The sequence below is a fragment of the Vulpes lagopus genome, chromosome 15 (genome assembly GCF_018345385.1).
Source record: "Vulpes lagopus strain Blue_001 chromosome 15, ASM1834538v1, whole genome shotgun sequence".
Classification (NCBI taxonomy): domain Eukaryota; kingdom Metazoa; phylum Chordata; class Mammalia; order Carnivora; family Canidae; genus Vulpes; species Vulpes lagopus.
In genome coordinates, this window is record NC_054838.1 from 5,849,162 (window position 1) to 5,865,508 (window position 16,347).

Here is a 16,347-nt window from a genome sequence, read left to right on the forward strand (position 1 = left end):
TATTAGGGAAACCTGCTACTCATAGATCTTTGCTAATTCCCTGAAATTCCACTTTAAAGCCTTTCAGCCCAGATCAGGTTAGACATGGTTTCTTTTCAGTGACCTGTCCAAATGCCCCCCACCCTTCAAGTCTTCCTTCCACCTCAGTTTTCCTCTGATGAAGGGAAAAGACCCTCTAGTACTTCACTCATCCGGAACTCTGAACAGTTTGAGAAATGTGGGAGGTCTTTTTGTGAGGCTTTAAACACAGTGATTCCTAAATATAAGGAATCCATACAGAGGAAGATAAAGCTTAGGTCCTTGAAGCTCACACTTCCTGAAAGTAGCATCCAGAACTTAAGACCTATAAAATAATTATCTATTTTATGTATTTCTATCCTATCACTTTTTTTTATTTCTTTTTGGAGAGAAAAGAGAGTGTTCTCAGTGCCTTAATACTTTATTGGATTTATCTTCTCCCACTATACTTCCGGAGAAGAGAAGGGCAAAAGTAGGTGAATCCGAGTTTTTAAATGATATTTTTTCAAAGACTATAGGGTGATGAAGCAAAAGTCATTCATTAGAGTTTTATTCCCAAAGAACATAGTCAATGAAATATTTTGATGAAAACTCAAATCATGATTCAAGTCCAACAGGGATTTGGTATAAAACTCCCAAAAGGTATTAATTCAGGGTTATCATCAGCAAAGGACGGACTCAGAAATTCTCATCACAGCACATTAATCAAACTGTGTGTCCTTTTTTTTTTTTTTTTAAAGTCAAACAGTCATTAAGCATTTTTTTTAAGACTATTCAATTCTAAAGAAGGGGAGGCAAGCAGTCACAATCGTACTTTAGCATTATTTAAACACAAAAGATCTAATTGCCTAGATTTTCCAATTTTTTAAGCAAACTATGTAGGCACAACCTTATAAAATGTTTATCTGTAGATCAAGTCAAAGATAATCTGCTGATTCTAATCAACACGCCAACCTTAAGATGACACCATCCTGCAGTTTCATACCTCAACAAGGCCTTGCAATATCCTGACAAAGATGACACACCCATAATGCACTCTGGCTGCTGATGGGATTAGCATATTCAGAGTAGAGGTAAGAAGTATGGCAGCTCCAAAAACCCTGAAAAAAGAAAAGGAGTTAAGGGATCTAATTTTCTCAGGTCAAGTTATTATGCAATTTTAAGGTAGATTTTTTTCTTTTTCCTATAAGAATAAAATGTGTTTTGGACTTGCTTGGTTGGTCACTACAAATAGATACTTCGACTATCTTGAAATGTTACATTATTGAAACGTGAGAAATAAAATAAAAATTTAATAAATCCTGTTATATGCACTTGTATTTATTTTCTTCATAGATCTAATTACAAAATGCAAATGTTTAACGAATCATCATCCGCTGCTTGGGTTTATAGCTCAGTCTGCAATGTAAGCTGCTTCGGGGCAAGAGTCTGTTGTTCAGGGAGGGACACTGTTGCATCCCTAATACAGCACAGCGCCTGACACATAGCAGAGATTCGCTGAAAAGTTGTCAGAAAAAGAATAAATGCCTGAGTGGAGCTATGTCTCACATTATACGACTACTTGCAACTTCCCTAGAAGCTGCATATACATAAATATTTTATGAATGGAATTATACTTTAAATGCCCCAAGAAATCTCATGATCAGACCCCACAGCACAAGGATTTGTAGTGAAAATAACTCTTATATATATATATTTTTTTTTTCTTTCTTTCTTTCTTGTGGATGTGGGTGGGGGTACTGTCTGAGGCACACCTCTGGCTGTGCGCCATACACAGGGTGATTCAGAAAATAATTACTGAAAATATGGTTCTTGCACCTTCCTCCACCTGCAAGCAAAAATTCCATTCTGTTTTTTTTTTTTTTTATCTTCCATAATGTTCATACTAAGTAAGAAAAATAGTCCCTTAACTGGTTAAATTTAGCAATATCCTCTTGCAGAGGAATTTGGTGACACATTATCTCGAATGAGCTAAAGCTGTGTGTCCTGGGCAAGTTTTCTCCAGTTGAACACTGAGCCTCGAATTCAGGGAAGATCGTTGCCTCGTAGAAGGTCATGGGGCACATTTAAGTGTAAGAGTTAAATGACTGGAGTTCCCAAAAGGGTCCCTGGTCATTATTGATCAGCTATGGAAATTTGAGAAATGATTTTATGAAGGCCTGAAGTGGATCAGCTGTTTTTCCACGAATCATAGACCAGGTCAAATCCTTTTGTTTACCTGATGTAACCTAATACTGCCTGTCCTCAGTGGCTTCTCTCCACTGAGATGGGTCACACAGGACATAAATATCCTGTCCTGTACTTCCCCTGTGCTGTTTGCAAAATAGGTATTGTTAGGTTTGAGTCAAAAAATAACGTATCTTCTAAAAGTCTATCGCAAAATAGAATCTTTCTATTTCTAAAAATGATTACTCCCATTACAATGCCACACCTCCAGTGACATTAAACTTCTGCTGAATATGAATTTATTTTTCCAGAAAAGAAATGCAAAATCATATAATGTGTCTTTGTAAAATAAGAACCCAAAATTGTTATAAAAACTGACTTAAAATGTGTTTTTATTGATCATTACTTTTACATTGAAAGAATTTTCACCTCTCTTAAAAATGCAATCCAAATGTTCTTGTGTGCAAAGCCCGGGATACTTTGGAGGTTTCCTTTAAGGCTGAAAGGAAATAGGAGAAAGTGCATGGAGCATGTTTCCTGGACCTAGTGGTGAACGGTGCAAGTTCCCAAAGGCTGCGAGAAGAACATGTTTACGCTGTTCTGGGAGTAGGAGTGTTTTACCCATGTCTCAGGGAGGATGAAGGCAGGAAGGACAGATGACACTGGGGTCTTGGTCATATTGAGAGGCTGCCTAGGTACTGCCAAACTCGTGCTGACTGTATTTTCTGTAGGTGAATCCCACGTTGCTTATGATCTTCAATAATAAAAGAGACTGACTGTGCTTCAGGCTTTAAGGATAATGAGAACCAGAGCTACATGATGCTACAGAATTTTTGAAAGTGTTTATAGGAGTTAGGCATCCACTTCATTTAGCCCTTTGGAAGAATCCCTTCAAACTGTTGTCCATGAACCAGCTGCAGGAGAATTCCCTGGAGTGCTCATTAAAAATGCAGATTTTTCACACCAGAGTTTCTAAATCAGACTATGCTGGGAGTGAAGCCTGAAAATCTGTGTTTTATTAAGAAATCCAGGTGATGGATGCCTGGGTGGCTCAGTGGTCGAGCATCTGCCTTTGGCTCGGGGCATGATCCTGGGTCCTGGGATCGAGTCCCACATGGGGCTCCCTGCAGGGAGCCTGCTTCTCCCTCTGCCTGTGTCTCTACCTCTCTCTGTGTGTCTCTCATGAATAAATAAATAAATAAATAAATAAATAAATAAATAAATAAAATATTTTAAAAAAGAAAAAAAAAATCCAGGTGATAATTTTTTTGTATGCTAAGGCTTGCAAAAAAGCCCACAAAACGTTCATATCCAAATTTATCTAACATGCGTGTCTTCTTTTCCAATAATTTCTTGAAAGTATGATGCAGGAAGTTTATTTTCTATGAATTTAACTTTCAACCCTCACTCTCTCCATTTGAAGAGTTTTAAAATACTGCATTTCTAGATAGGCCATTGAGACATGAATTTTACCCATTTTATAGCTCAGCATTTCTCAGTCTCTACTCTACTGATATTTCGGGATGGATAATTTTTGTTGTGAGACGCTGTCCTGTGCATTATGTGTCTAGTGGCACCTATCACCTTTCCGCAGTAGAAGCCAGTAGTGTTTGCCCCCAAGTTGTAACAACTAAAAATGTCTACAAAAATTGTCACATTTCCCTTGGGGAACAAAATCACCCACCAGCAGAACCGAATCAGTCATGAACTATTTGTCGAGCACTCACTAGAGTTAGACCTAAACCTAGTAAGTGCTTCTTCAACTTGCTAGACACCATGCAAACACTTCACATGCCATAAAATCCACTCCACAACCAAATGAGATGGATATTTTTCATACATCCATTTTATAGACGAAGAAACTAAGCCCAAGACAAGTGAAATCACTTGCACGCATTGTTCATCAGTTCCAAGTAGAAGAGCCTTGGCTCCAATCTATTCTCTCTGACTCCAAAGCCAGTGGGTTTTACCACTAGGGTCTTCATCTGACTATGCACATGTGCAGTTAGTAATGTGTTTCGGAATTCTAACTGTAAATTTATGTCAATTTAAATAATAATCTTCACAAAGCTACTCGAACTCATCCTACTATTCCTGAAATAAAACACCAACAGGTCACTCTTAAAGTTTATTTTCCACCCTTGCCCTGAATTAGTGTTTCTAATTATGCCATTTTGTGACATGTCTAAATGCTTCCTACTTTTAAGCTCCTAAATTCTTTTACTTATCCCTTTTTCATTATTAGTTGCTATTGGATCATAGAAATGCATTGACTTTTCTTCTATTTAAGAATAAATCCATCGTAGGGCACCTGGATGGATCAGTCCATTAAGCATCTGCCTTTGGCTTAGGTCATGATCTCCGGTTCCTGGGACTGAGCCGCACATCTAGCTCCCTGCTTAGTGGGGAGTCTGCTTCCCCCTCTGCCTCTCCTCCCTCTGTTCATGCTCCCCCTCTCTCTTTCTCTCAAATGAATAAATAAAATCCTTTTTTTAAAAAAAAAAGAGTGAAATCCATGGGATTTTTCAGAACCTCATCTTTTTAAAATTTCATATCATTGTTATCCAAGTCAATATCCAAGTAATTAAAATTCTGATTATCAAAATTCTTGCTCAGTACAGGAAGCCTTCAAGCTTTCTCTTGCTGTGCTACACACAGCCAAAATTAAAGCAGCCGCTTCATTCAACATTCATTTATGCATTCACACTCCAATTCTTTGTGAGACTATATTTAGAGTAGGGTACTGTGCTGAGGAGGAAAAGGGAGCTAAAGCTTACAAAGCGCTTACTATACTCACTCCACCTACCTTAATTCATTTAATCCTCACAACTACTCTCTGAGCCGCACATCCTTCTCATTTTACAAATAAGAAACCGGAGACAATGATTGTGCAAGACACAAGCAAGCATTAAGTGGAGACTGGAATCCAGGGCTCTCTGACATGAAAATCTGTGCTCTGTCATTGGTACGATGCTATTAGGCACTTAGTAGAAAAGATAGGATGGCCCTTGGTGTGGTAGGGGAAAGGAAGGGAAAGACAAGTAGCAAGAAATAACTTAAGCCAAAGGTCATAACAGAAGTACAAGTGAAAAGCAAGGGAGGAAAAGACCCAATCCAGCTGGAGTGACCAAGTAGTGAGCCCTTCACAGGAAGTATTTTCACACTGGGCCTTGGAAGATGAATGTTAAAAGGAAGAAGTAAGAACTTCCAAAAAGAGGAAATGGATCAGCAAAGGTTCAAACAGTGCAAGAGATTTCATTCTATGTCAGAAACTAGGTCAGTATTTAAAATGGCTGGACATGGTGGTCCCTGTACCCTGAGTAGGAGAAGTAAGACCACCAAGAGTGAGATTATGAACAAGGAAGGTGTGAGGAAGACTTGAGGAAATACAGATTGAACAAGGGGAAGAGCAGAGTCTGGAAGTCCATGGCACCCAGGAGATGATGCAATTTAGAGTGATCGTAGAAGATAAACAATGATTAAGCCTTCTGAATGAAGTAAGCATGAAGCTTACTAGGATTAAGGGGAGAGGGAACTGTGAGGCCAGTGCGACAGAAGGTGATCAAGAGCCATGTAAATTTAGGCAAGATGATGGTTTACAGAGGAGCAAGGTGCCAAAGTCACCAACGGTGGTAGAGGGGGAGAAAGTAACATAATCATGGTACAGAAATTTTTATAGGACCCAAGCTCTGTTCCTTAATAACTATGTGACTTGAAAATTAGTGAACTTCTCTAGGCTTCTGATTCCTTGCCTATAAGACGGCAGAGTCACATAATGGTCAAGAGCATGGCTTCTAAGACGAGACTGCCTGACTTCAAAGTTCATTTCTGTCATCTATTACCCGAATGATCTTGAGTAGTTTGTTTAACTAACTACACTTCATTCCTTGCCAACAAAATGAGGATTTTTTTAATAAATTTATTTTTTATTGGTGTTCAATTTGCCAACATGTAGAATAACACCCAGTGCTCATCCCGTCAAGTGCCCACCTCCGTGCCCCTCACCCAGTCACCTCCACTCCCCACCCACCCCCCTTCCACCACCCCTAGTTCGTTCAAAATGAGGATATTAACAGAACCTACATGTTATTACAAGTAAAGCACCCAGAAGAACACCTGGCATACATTTAAGGGGCATTAGGATCTGTACAATGATGATAAATTCATGTATTACATGTCATAGGGTTGCTGTGAGGCTAAAAATAATACACTTGAAAATACACGTAAAAATAAATCCATAAATGTGAGCCAGTCAGGTAGAAATAATACTAAATCACCAGTGGTTACTGGAAGTGTTAGTGTGTGTCAGTCCCTGTTCTAGATTCTCATTTTAAAGTAACGATAGGATCAGTTTGCTGTAGGATTGCAGCTACTGCTGTAATTATTTCATAGAATAAGTACAAGTGAGTTTAAATAGCTTGCTACAGTCACATAAATATAAGTGGAGAAGTATGGTTTGCATTTACTCAGGCTGGATGTAGATCCTAGACACATTCCGCTAAGCTCTCCTCTACTGTCGCAGCAGCAGAACTAGTACTCACACAGTGCCAGCAGCAGCAGGTAAAATGGCAACAATTTGGGAAGACAAAAACAAGTTGGATAATGGATGATAGCAGTGAGGAGTGAAAGAGGATTCTACTCCTGCCCTATGTTTCAAAGTAGTCAAACTGAGGAGCTTATTTAGGGAAGGTTTGGTCTCCTTATCAGCCAAGTCTAGGTTTCAAAAGAGAAATGGAAGAAATAGAACTAAGTATGGAGTAGGAGTCCCAGAATACAAAATAGTTCAGCATAGTGATTTTTCAGATTTCACCCTTCATGATCATCGCCTTCAAGGGTTTGTCCAAACACTGCTGGGTGCCAGAGCTTCTGGTTCAGTAGGTTTGTGTCAGGACCTGAGAATCTGCAGTTCTAACTAGGTCCCAGGTGACACTGATGTTACTTTTCCTGACTTGAGAATCATGGGCTTAGCAGTGTTATGCTAGATTTTCCCCCCAAGACAGCATAAAAAGGGCAGGTCTGGGGCAGGGCTGGGGACAGACCTAAAATGGACAGAGGTAGACACCACTGTAAGAGGGAGTTTACCCTTATTTATAGAGGGGAGGGGCAAGAATGGAACGGAAACACCTGCTAACAGGGGCAATATCCTTTACAAAACAAATTGTCATTTGATGGTTGAAACAAGACCAAAGTGAAGTTCTCTGGCCTCTTCTGGATGGAGCGCCCTCACTGCCCGAATCGACTGAGCAGCTGCTGTATTTCTCCTGGGGACATAGAAACAGCACAACATAATATTAAGAATAAAAGCTGTGGTTACGGTGTGTGAATTCAAATTCCAACTCTGATTTCCTTCTAGGTATAATGTTGGGCAAGCTGTTATTAAGTTCACTAAGCCTCACTTTTTCCATTTGTAAAATAGAAGCAGTAAGTTTTCATACTTCAAAGGACTATCACGAAGATTAAACGGATTAGTTATGAAAGGGGACAGTGTCTGGTTCAGTGTAAATGGTTTATAAATATCAGCTATCACTATACAGGAATTTCCCAACATTCCTTAGAGTTTTCAGAGAATTCTTCTTCTTTGCCCTTTTTTTTTTTCCCAGAGTGCTTTTGTCCTGGTTAAATAGTACTGTTTCTGCAACAATGGATTCAGAGTTGTTTCGTGTCATCTTGAAATCCTATCAGCCTAAAGTGCATGAAGACATAGAGAAAAAATTCTATCTCCCAGTCCGAAGGCCTACAGAGTGGATTGCACTGCATCGGGCTCCCAATCTGTGCCTCAATAGACAATCTAAAATATCTGGCGGGAAACAAAATATATTTTTTTTTTACATGGACAGGCATCATCCAAATGAATTATATGTGTCTTGGTAATAGCTTTGCCTCCACCCTTATCCCTAATACCTACCCCCCGCCACACACACACACACGTACACCTCTTTTTTCAGCTAATCACGTCTCTCAGATACTCCTCAAGCACTGTAGATTGCTTTTATAAGACTTAATTCAAGACATCACATATTCCCCTAACCCTGCATTGTTTGTGCCCCTTGGGGAACACAGTCTGGGTCTTTATTTCATGTTTTCAAACCCCATGTTGCTATCAGAATGCTTTATACATGACATGCTCTTAGGAAATGCCTACCCAGTTACTTTTGTTTGAAGACTTTAAAACAGAAGGCAATGGTAACTTCCCTTTCTGAGGTATATGTGGGTGATAACAGATCTTTCTACTTTGAACCTTTGTTATCCCGATTTCTTTTTCAATCAACTGGTCATTTCTTTGTTCTTGAGCTTTTAGTAGAGATGAACTGCTGTTCTGGGTATCCTAAAAATCCTGGGAAGCTGAGTTACTCTCATAGAATAACTGTAGGATGGAGGCTATGGACTAGACTTTAGAGTATTCTTGTGGATATTTATCAAATCCTCACTTGAGATAGTTGCTGAGTTCAAGTACGTGGCCCAGTCTGGCCTCATCCTTGTCTTCCCAACAACACTGTAGAATCTTCTGAAACCGACTGCCTTTTACATTCTCTGTTTATCACAGCATCCTCATCAGCCTTTGAAACCACTGTCACTAAAGCTCTGCTTTCAAAATTAAATTAGGCGGTAATGCTTCAGAGATGACATATTGTCCTCTTAAAGAATCCCACCATTTATCAATATTTAATGTCATCATGTATATTGTATTATGCTTGACAGTCATTCGTTTCGTTTGGCCTGATGTCAACCAAAACAAACAAATAAACAAACATACGCATCGAATATATTTTTGATATCGCAACAGAAGGAAATAGATTGTATACCAAGAAATATTTAATATTCTTGCGAATTTCATTATCTCTAGCCCTGGTTTCAACACTGACACACAATTGCATTTCATAGCACTGCTGCCCTGAAAGCAATCTCTACCATAATAGGTTTCCAAGTTTATTCTGATTGGAAGGCTTGTCTAAAAACCAGAATCGTGAAAAAATGTTTTAAATTATTCCACAGCCATGTTCTTCCCTATGAGCCTAGCCTAGCACTAAATAATACAGTGAATTTTTTTAAGAAACTGTAAAATAAATGTTTTAAAGAACACACGCTAAAGTTTTTTTTTAATAGGAGAAATGTGTTTTTTTAAAAAAAGGAGAAATGTGTTTAATAAATAAGCACATCCTTTGAAATCAGATATACTGGGGCTGATACTCCAGCTTTTCCTATTATCAGCTAGTGATCTTTGGGAAAATAACTGCTATTTTGCCTTCAGTTCTCTCATCAATAAAACAAGTGTTAAGAACGTCTGCCTTACAGAGTATTTATGAAGAAGAAAGATGACGTATGTAAAAAGTTTAGTGATAATATATATTTAGTCTTGTAAATGAATCTGTCTAATTCCATCTGTCTCCTGAAATGGGGAACTAAGGCAATTACAAAAACAATTTACAACTCATATCCTCTCTCTTCCCACCCCAATACAAATGTACTCTTTAGGGAGAGGTAGAAATGTTATCCCTGAATGATCTACTTCACATTGATTGAAAAGCTTTCTGATACTCACTCACCCCTCTCCACTGTGCCTGGTTAGAGTAGCTCTTCTATGTTTCCATTCAGTTGAGCTGGCTTTGTTTTTCCCCATTTTGATCTAAAAGCTAGATTTCTAAACTCTTTTTAAGTACAGAGAAGGAGAAGGCTGTCCTTTACTCCATCATATAAATTAAGTAATCATGTCACTGCTTGACTTCAGTAGAACTAAGAAGAGCATCAATGCTGCTTTTTAGGTTCATTTTTACCATCTTAATTGTCTTTTGAAATTTCACTGTGGATTTCCTCAGGTACATTTTCAATGTTTCTCAATAGGCCGAATGCTAAATTTAATGGCAGACAAATAATAATGTAGTTTATTTGAGAATGTTTTCATGAATGCTGATTTAGAATAGAAATTTAAGACTCTATTCAATATAAGTAACCAACTGCACATTTGTAAAATTAAGCTGACTTCTGGTTTATATTCTGGGTTTTGTGTTGTTGTTTGTTTTATAACTCATGTCAGTTAAGAAGCTCACTTATGGTCTGATCCACCACTTATTCCAAGTAAAGGTGAATAATGTATAGGTAAATTGAAAAATATTATACTTTACATTTAAAAAAAAGATTTTCTAGAAACAAATCTCCCCAAGTAAATATTTGCCTATTTTTAATATATATATATATATATATACATATATATATATATATACATATATATATATTTTACTTTCTAAATTATAAATCTAAGTTCTCTAAAATATAAGGCAGTGTTTATATCAGCATGTATAACATCAGGCAATATATTCATATCAGCACCACATATAAAAATAAACCATCAATGAAAATTCTAGCTGAATTACACAAAACTTTTCAGCAATAAAGTAAACTAAACCATTTCTTTCACTGAATAATCAAGCCATGTAGTTATTAATTAAATAAATTTTGCCAAACTTGAAGTCCCCCAGAGTAAGTTGTATCTCTACAGCAATGATATTTCTTTTCGCCTAATGTCCTTCTCCTTATAACTGGCAGCTAGAGTTCCACCTGAAAAACCCACATGTATAAATATAAGTCAGAGATGAGTGTCAGTAATTGCACCAGGGGGAAAAAAGGCAAAAAAAAAAAAAAAAAAAAAACCATGCAAACTAAATGTGAAAAATCTTAACATTTCAAATGCCTTAGGAAGAGGATGAAAAACTGATGGGTGTTCTCCATTTCTCAGGGAACATCATAATCTCTGTGAAATAGAATAAGGGCCATTTGCTTATTAAGATTGCTTTTCAAAATGATAAACCACTTGAAAGCTACTTAAAATTGTTGTTTTCCTCATGATTTCTCCTGCAGCAAATGAAATACTAAAATGAATTCAATTTGCTTATTTTCAAGTTAAAACCTAATTTCAACTTGTTTTTCCTCTACTTGTTACTCTCTCTCTCTCTCTCTCTGTTCTTGTCTTCCAGTGTGAAATTACTATATTCTCTTACGTAGAGTGACTTCAAGAACAGGGGTGTGTGTATGTGTGTGTAGGTGTGGTAGGAGGCTCTATATTACTAAACAGATTCCCAAAAGGGAGAAGCATATAGTGTCCCTGCTTCAGAAATGTTTGGAAAAGCAGATGTAATTGCTGAAAACCTGCATCGCACCCTGACTTATGATTAACATTCGGTGTGGTCCAGGGTGAGTTAGCTGTGAAATTCTCAGTCATATTATTTCTCTATGACCCGGAACCACGAACACCCTCAGCTACCAAGCCCACCCCAAAAGGCTTTGCCTGCTGGAGGTGACAGGAACACTGGTGACCTGTCACTTCTGCAGATGATATTCATTTTCCCCAAATCAATCAAACCATTTCCATTTGGACGATGGCTTGTCACTTAACAGGGAACTAGTGTTCCTCACCCCAGGTGTGGCACTAATCCTGTCCTAGAGGGTCTGTAGGAATAGACTGATGCAGGCTGTTTAATCTATTTAATCTAATCAAATCAGGGCTCAGGCGCCTCCCTTTGTCACATCTGATGCCCCATTCCCATATTTTAAAAGGAAAACACAGGCACAAGCCAGTCCTCTGGGTCCCTTGGTACATCATTAAGTTGTAAAAATGACTTCATCACTCATGACAGAGAAATTAGACAGCCCCAACAGTGGCATATGGCAGCGGGAGAATCATTGTACCAGCTGCCCACCTGACTCTCTCCTCCCTCAGAATCACGTCCCCCCCCCTCCCCAGGCTGCCTCTGCACTGCAGTAGTTGGATGTGGCGGCCGCAGGGGAAGCCAGAGCTAGTAAAGGGTGAGAGGAGAGGAGGATGGAAGGAAAGAAGCTCCTGTCAGCAAACCACGTGCAAGCCCTTGGGGACCCCTCCCCCTCTCAATCCATTTATTCATCTTGTGGAAAGGGTATTTTCTTTTGTTGGAAAAAAGGAAGGTCTCTTCCGCACAGTCCCAGACACCTAAGGCATAGAACCCACAATGAGGAGGCGGTGAGATATCCGATAGGCTGCCAGATGAGTGAAACAGTCACCTCTGGCCCTACAGGACTGGATGGTGAGAAACCATTTCCACCGCAGCAGGAAGGTGGTCTCTTGCAGCAGCTTTCTGTTCCCAGTCTGAATTATTTTCTCAGACAAAAGGAATTTGCAAATGTTTCTCACTGGAAGGGTTAAGGAACCTCTGCTTGCAATAGATGCTGCAATGGATAAGTAAATGAGCGACAGATAATAGATAGATGATAGATCGATTGATAGATAGATGATAGATAGAGATAATGTTTGCATTTGTGTTTAGTAATGTCACTTAAGAATTCATTTCCAAAGCTTATTCCAATAAATAAAGCGCATCTTCATTGTTTTATTTCTGTGAAGGGAAGGGAATAACACCAAAAAAAAAAAAGTTCCTTTCTGGGCTTAAAATATGAAGATGTTATGTTTAAAATATCTTCATCCCTCTCTTTCAGAAAAAATCCCTCTGACAGGAGAATTTTTCAGAATCAGGAAGGCCAGAGTATTTACCTAACGTATACTTCATTTCATTTTTATAAATGCAAAGTCACATTACTAGTTTTAAAATCCATGCATTTGAATTTATTGCTTTTTTTAAAAGTATAAACTACTTTCTCTCTCTCTCTCTCTCTCTCTCTCTCTCATGATGGTGGTATGAATTGAGTTGTATCTATCAAAATCCCAAGGAAGAATTTCTTCTTCTTCTTCTTCTTTTATTTTTTTTTTTGAATTTCTTCTTTTTTGCAGATAAAAGGTCTGAACTACCCCAACTACCTACCCACCCACACCCCTGCCCAGTGATGCTCAAATCTCTGAAATCTTGCAGGAGACCACACTAGTAGGTTGGGAGAAAAAGTTCTAAATGCCACATTTTCTCCTGTAGAAAAATCACACTATATCTTTAAGTCATTATCATGTTTGGGTTTTTGTGTCTTGTAGAGAAGGGAACAGAATCATTCCTGAAGCCGAATCATTTGGGAGTCCCAGTCTACACACACACAAAATACAGTATGTTTCTCCTGCCACCAAAACCGAAGGATCCCTTGGGCCAGCTAAAGGCTTCTCTTTCTAATTCTTGGATTTTTGTCCTGGATTTGGGGCATGATGGATTGTAGGCACTCATTGAGAGAGCAGATGGTTCAGCTCGCTGCTGAAAGTGAACTTCGCCGTGAAGCACGTAGTTTCAGGCAGAGATATTAAATTTCAGTGTAGAGATAACCTGAGGTCATGCATTACTGGATATCTGAGTTATGGTGCCAATCTCTTTGTGATCTTGGGCAAGTCACCACCTCCCTGACTCTCTAGTTCCTTTCCTGATCCCTAAGTGAGAAGATTGGATTAGATGAACCTTATCTTTCTCTAATAGGGACTTTTTTTTTTTTTTTCTGTTAGCTGAAGTTCACCACGTGCTACAGACACATGGGCTCCTCAATCTCTTATGCAAATAAAGAACTCTTTCTTTTTGTTTTACTTTAGCAAAAATCAAGTTAGAAACCCAAGAAATACCCGAAAAGACAAAATGCGGTACCAGCAATTAAACCCTTTTTAAATTAACGAGAGGAGTAGAGGGAAATAAACTATGACTTTCAACAGGGAAGTCTAATCTCAAACTTAAAATGGATTTCTCTAAGTGTTTTTCTGGTGCCTGACTAGAATTCAAAGACTGAAAGCACTGAATCACTAGCACTCTCTTTACCCTTGGCTAAAAAGCTTTGCTAAGACAGTCCTTCAAATGAGACTTAAGGCCTTTGTTATTATTTTGAACAATAATGTGTAAATAATGTGTATGGGAAAATAATGTTCAAGCTAGAAATCCGATTTGCATTTTTTAATCACAGTAGAAATAATCCTTTTGTATTACTAATACCAAAGACCAACTTAAACATAAGGAATATTGAATGGCCTCAAGACGTTATTCATTCTTTCATTTTTTTTCTGAATTTAGGACCTTATTAATAATAAATGATAACAGCCAATAACTAATGAGGGCCAGGCACTTGTAAGAACTTCACATGCATTCTCTTATTTAGCTGCCATGATACTCATATCAAATAGGTAGTTTGATTAGTCCCCTCTTCCAGAAACATAAACTGAAGTTCAGAGGAGTTAAATAATGTTTTATAGCATTCAGTGATTAAGTACTACATTCAAGAGTCTGAATCCACATGGTTGGTCTTTAGAACCTGTCTCTTAGACACTCTGCTCTAGGCTCTTTTTAAAAAGCCCAAATGGGATCCCTGGGTAGCGCAGTGGTTTGGCGCCTGCCTTTGGCCCAGGGCGCGATCCTGGAGACCAGATCAAGGAAGCATAACAGAATGGGGAAAATTTTTAAATAGGGTTTATATAATATTGCCACCTAGACAGAAGGAAGAATAGTCTTGTGAAGACAATATAGTCCATTAAAAACATAAGGTTGACCAAATATCCTTTGGTAAATCTGACCATCTTTCGTTAGGCCCTTTGCAAAAATTCTGTTGTTTCTCCTGTTAAGTACTTGCCTAGGTCCCTCATCAGTCTAAATGCAAGGTAAAAATAATCCTTAGCTATTTCACATGTGTAATTATCTGGATTACTATTATAAGCCCATTGTCCGGTCCTGTTTAAAGACAAATTGATCTGCCCCAACACATTGTTATCACTGGAGTAAATCTGTTCTCATCTAAAAAACACTGCAGATTTTGTCAGGAATCTTCCTTGACTCCTCATCCCAAAGCCCTCCAGGGAGGTAACTAAATTCTCCTGCTCACAATATGCAATAGCCCTTTAAGAAAAGACAAAGGAAAAAATGATGCAAAGGTCCTCCTCTGGGACTGAGATTTCTCTCCCCGTGACTCCCCATTTTTTTTCTCTCAATGAGGAGGAAAACAAGAATACTCAAAATCCGACCAGAAAAGGGACCAAGGATCTGTATTCTGACCAAGGGTTCAGCTGCTTTTGCTGAAAGCATAAAATAGAGAAGCCACATCGTTGCCAATGGTTTTTCATTGAGACACTAGCCAGGAGGTGTATCCAGGAGCCCTTCTCTCTAGAGGAGCAGTCTCCACACACCTCAGTTCCTCTACTCCGCTTCCTCCCATACCTGTGATGGCAAACACTTTCCAAAGTGAGCTTTTTTTACACCTAGAGGGAAAGGAATCCTGGTATCCCACCCAAGGGAAATATTGTTCTATGATTAGATGATCTACAGGGAGAAGTTTATTTGAATGGGCGCACAATATTTGCAGGTGGAAAACTGGTCTTGTATGTTGCTTTTAGTTTTTGAAAAACGATCGTAATGGGAAATGTATAACTTTCAAACCAATTCTAAAAATCTCTCAGATTTTATGTTTAGAACTTTATCAAGTTCTAAGATAAAATTCTAGATAGCATACATAGGGCTATTTGGATATTTACCAACATGTTAACAATAAGGTCTCTGTATAATTTATGATTTTTATTATATTCTATTTTTATATATTTTTCTTAGGATATGATACTTTCATCATGACAAAAGGGAATATTATATATTTCTCAAACCTGTCTTCACAGGAGGCTTCAACTGTATTTGTAATGTTTTGTTATATTCTTTAAAATGAGGCAAATATGTCAACGCGCTAAGATCTGATAAGGAAGTTAGTCTATATTTTCTATATGTTGTCATATTTTATAATAGATTGTAGTTTTCTCAGTCTTAGAGAACACAAGACATTGAAAACATTAAGGTTCCCTCTCTTGAATATTTGTATAAAGGTAAGGTGAATTCAGACCCAAATATGACTTCTAAAGTTCACACTTTTTTCCTTTAAGGAAAATCTACCAAATATATCAGAACCTGAGTTAGCATCAGTCTTTATTAAACATAATACAAATGATAGAGAGGAGCTTGCTTTTTTTTTTTTTTTTTTTTTTTAAGCCAGGAAAACCTGTTTACTGACCTCCTAGTGTTACAAAGAGGGAAAAGCTGGGGCATCCCTGGTGTTTTTTCCTGGCAGGAAAATGTTAGCATTTTAACAATTGGCAAGCTGAGGGTTTTGACTGGAAAAAAAAAAAAAAACAACAACAACAACAACAAAAAAAACCTTAAAGGCACAGCCATTATCCTTTCATTTCACATTACATAGTTTCCTATATCATTTTTGTGTGTGTGTTTGAATTGTTGCTTGTTTTCCCCTGAAGCG

The 16,347-nt window shown here is 38.1% G+C and overlaps 1 protein-coding gene across 1 annotated transcript in view; it reads right to left on the reverse strand.

Moving 5' to 3' along the window:
- Positions 1–16,347, reverse strand: part of SLC17A6 (solute carrier family 17 member 6) — a 40,735-nt gene that overhangs the window by 17,597 nt on the left and 6,791 nt on the right. The window contains exon 4 of the mRNA XM_041730321.1: positions 1,004–1,118. Coding sequence (XP_041586255.1) covers positions 1,004–1,118 — 115 coding nt within the window. The remainder of the gene's footprint in view (positions 1–1,003; positions 1,119–16,347) is intronic.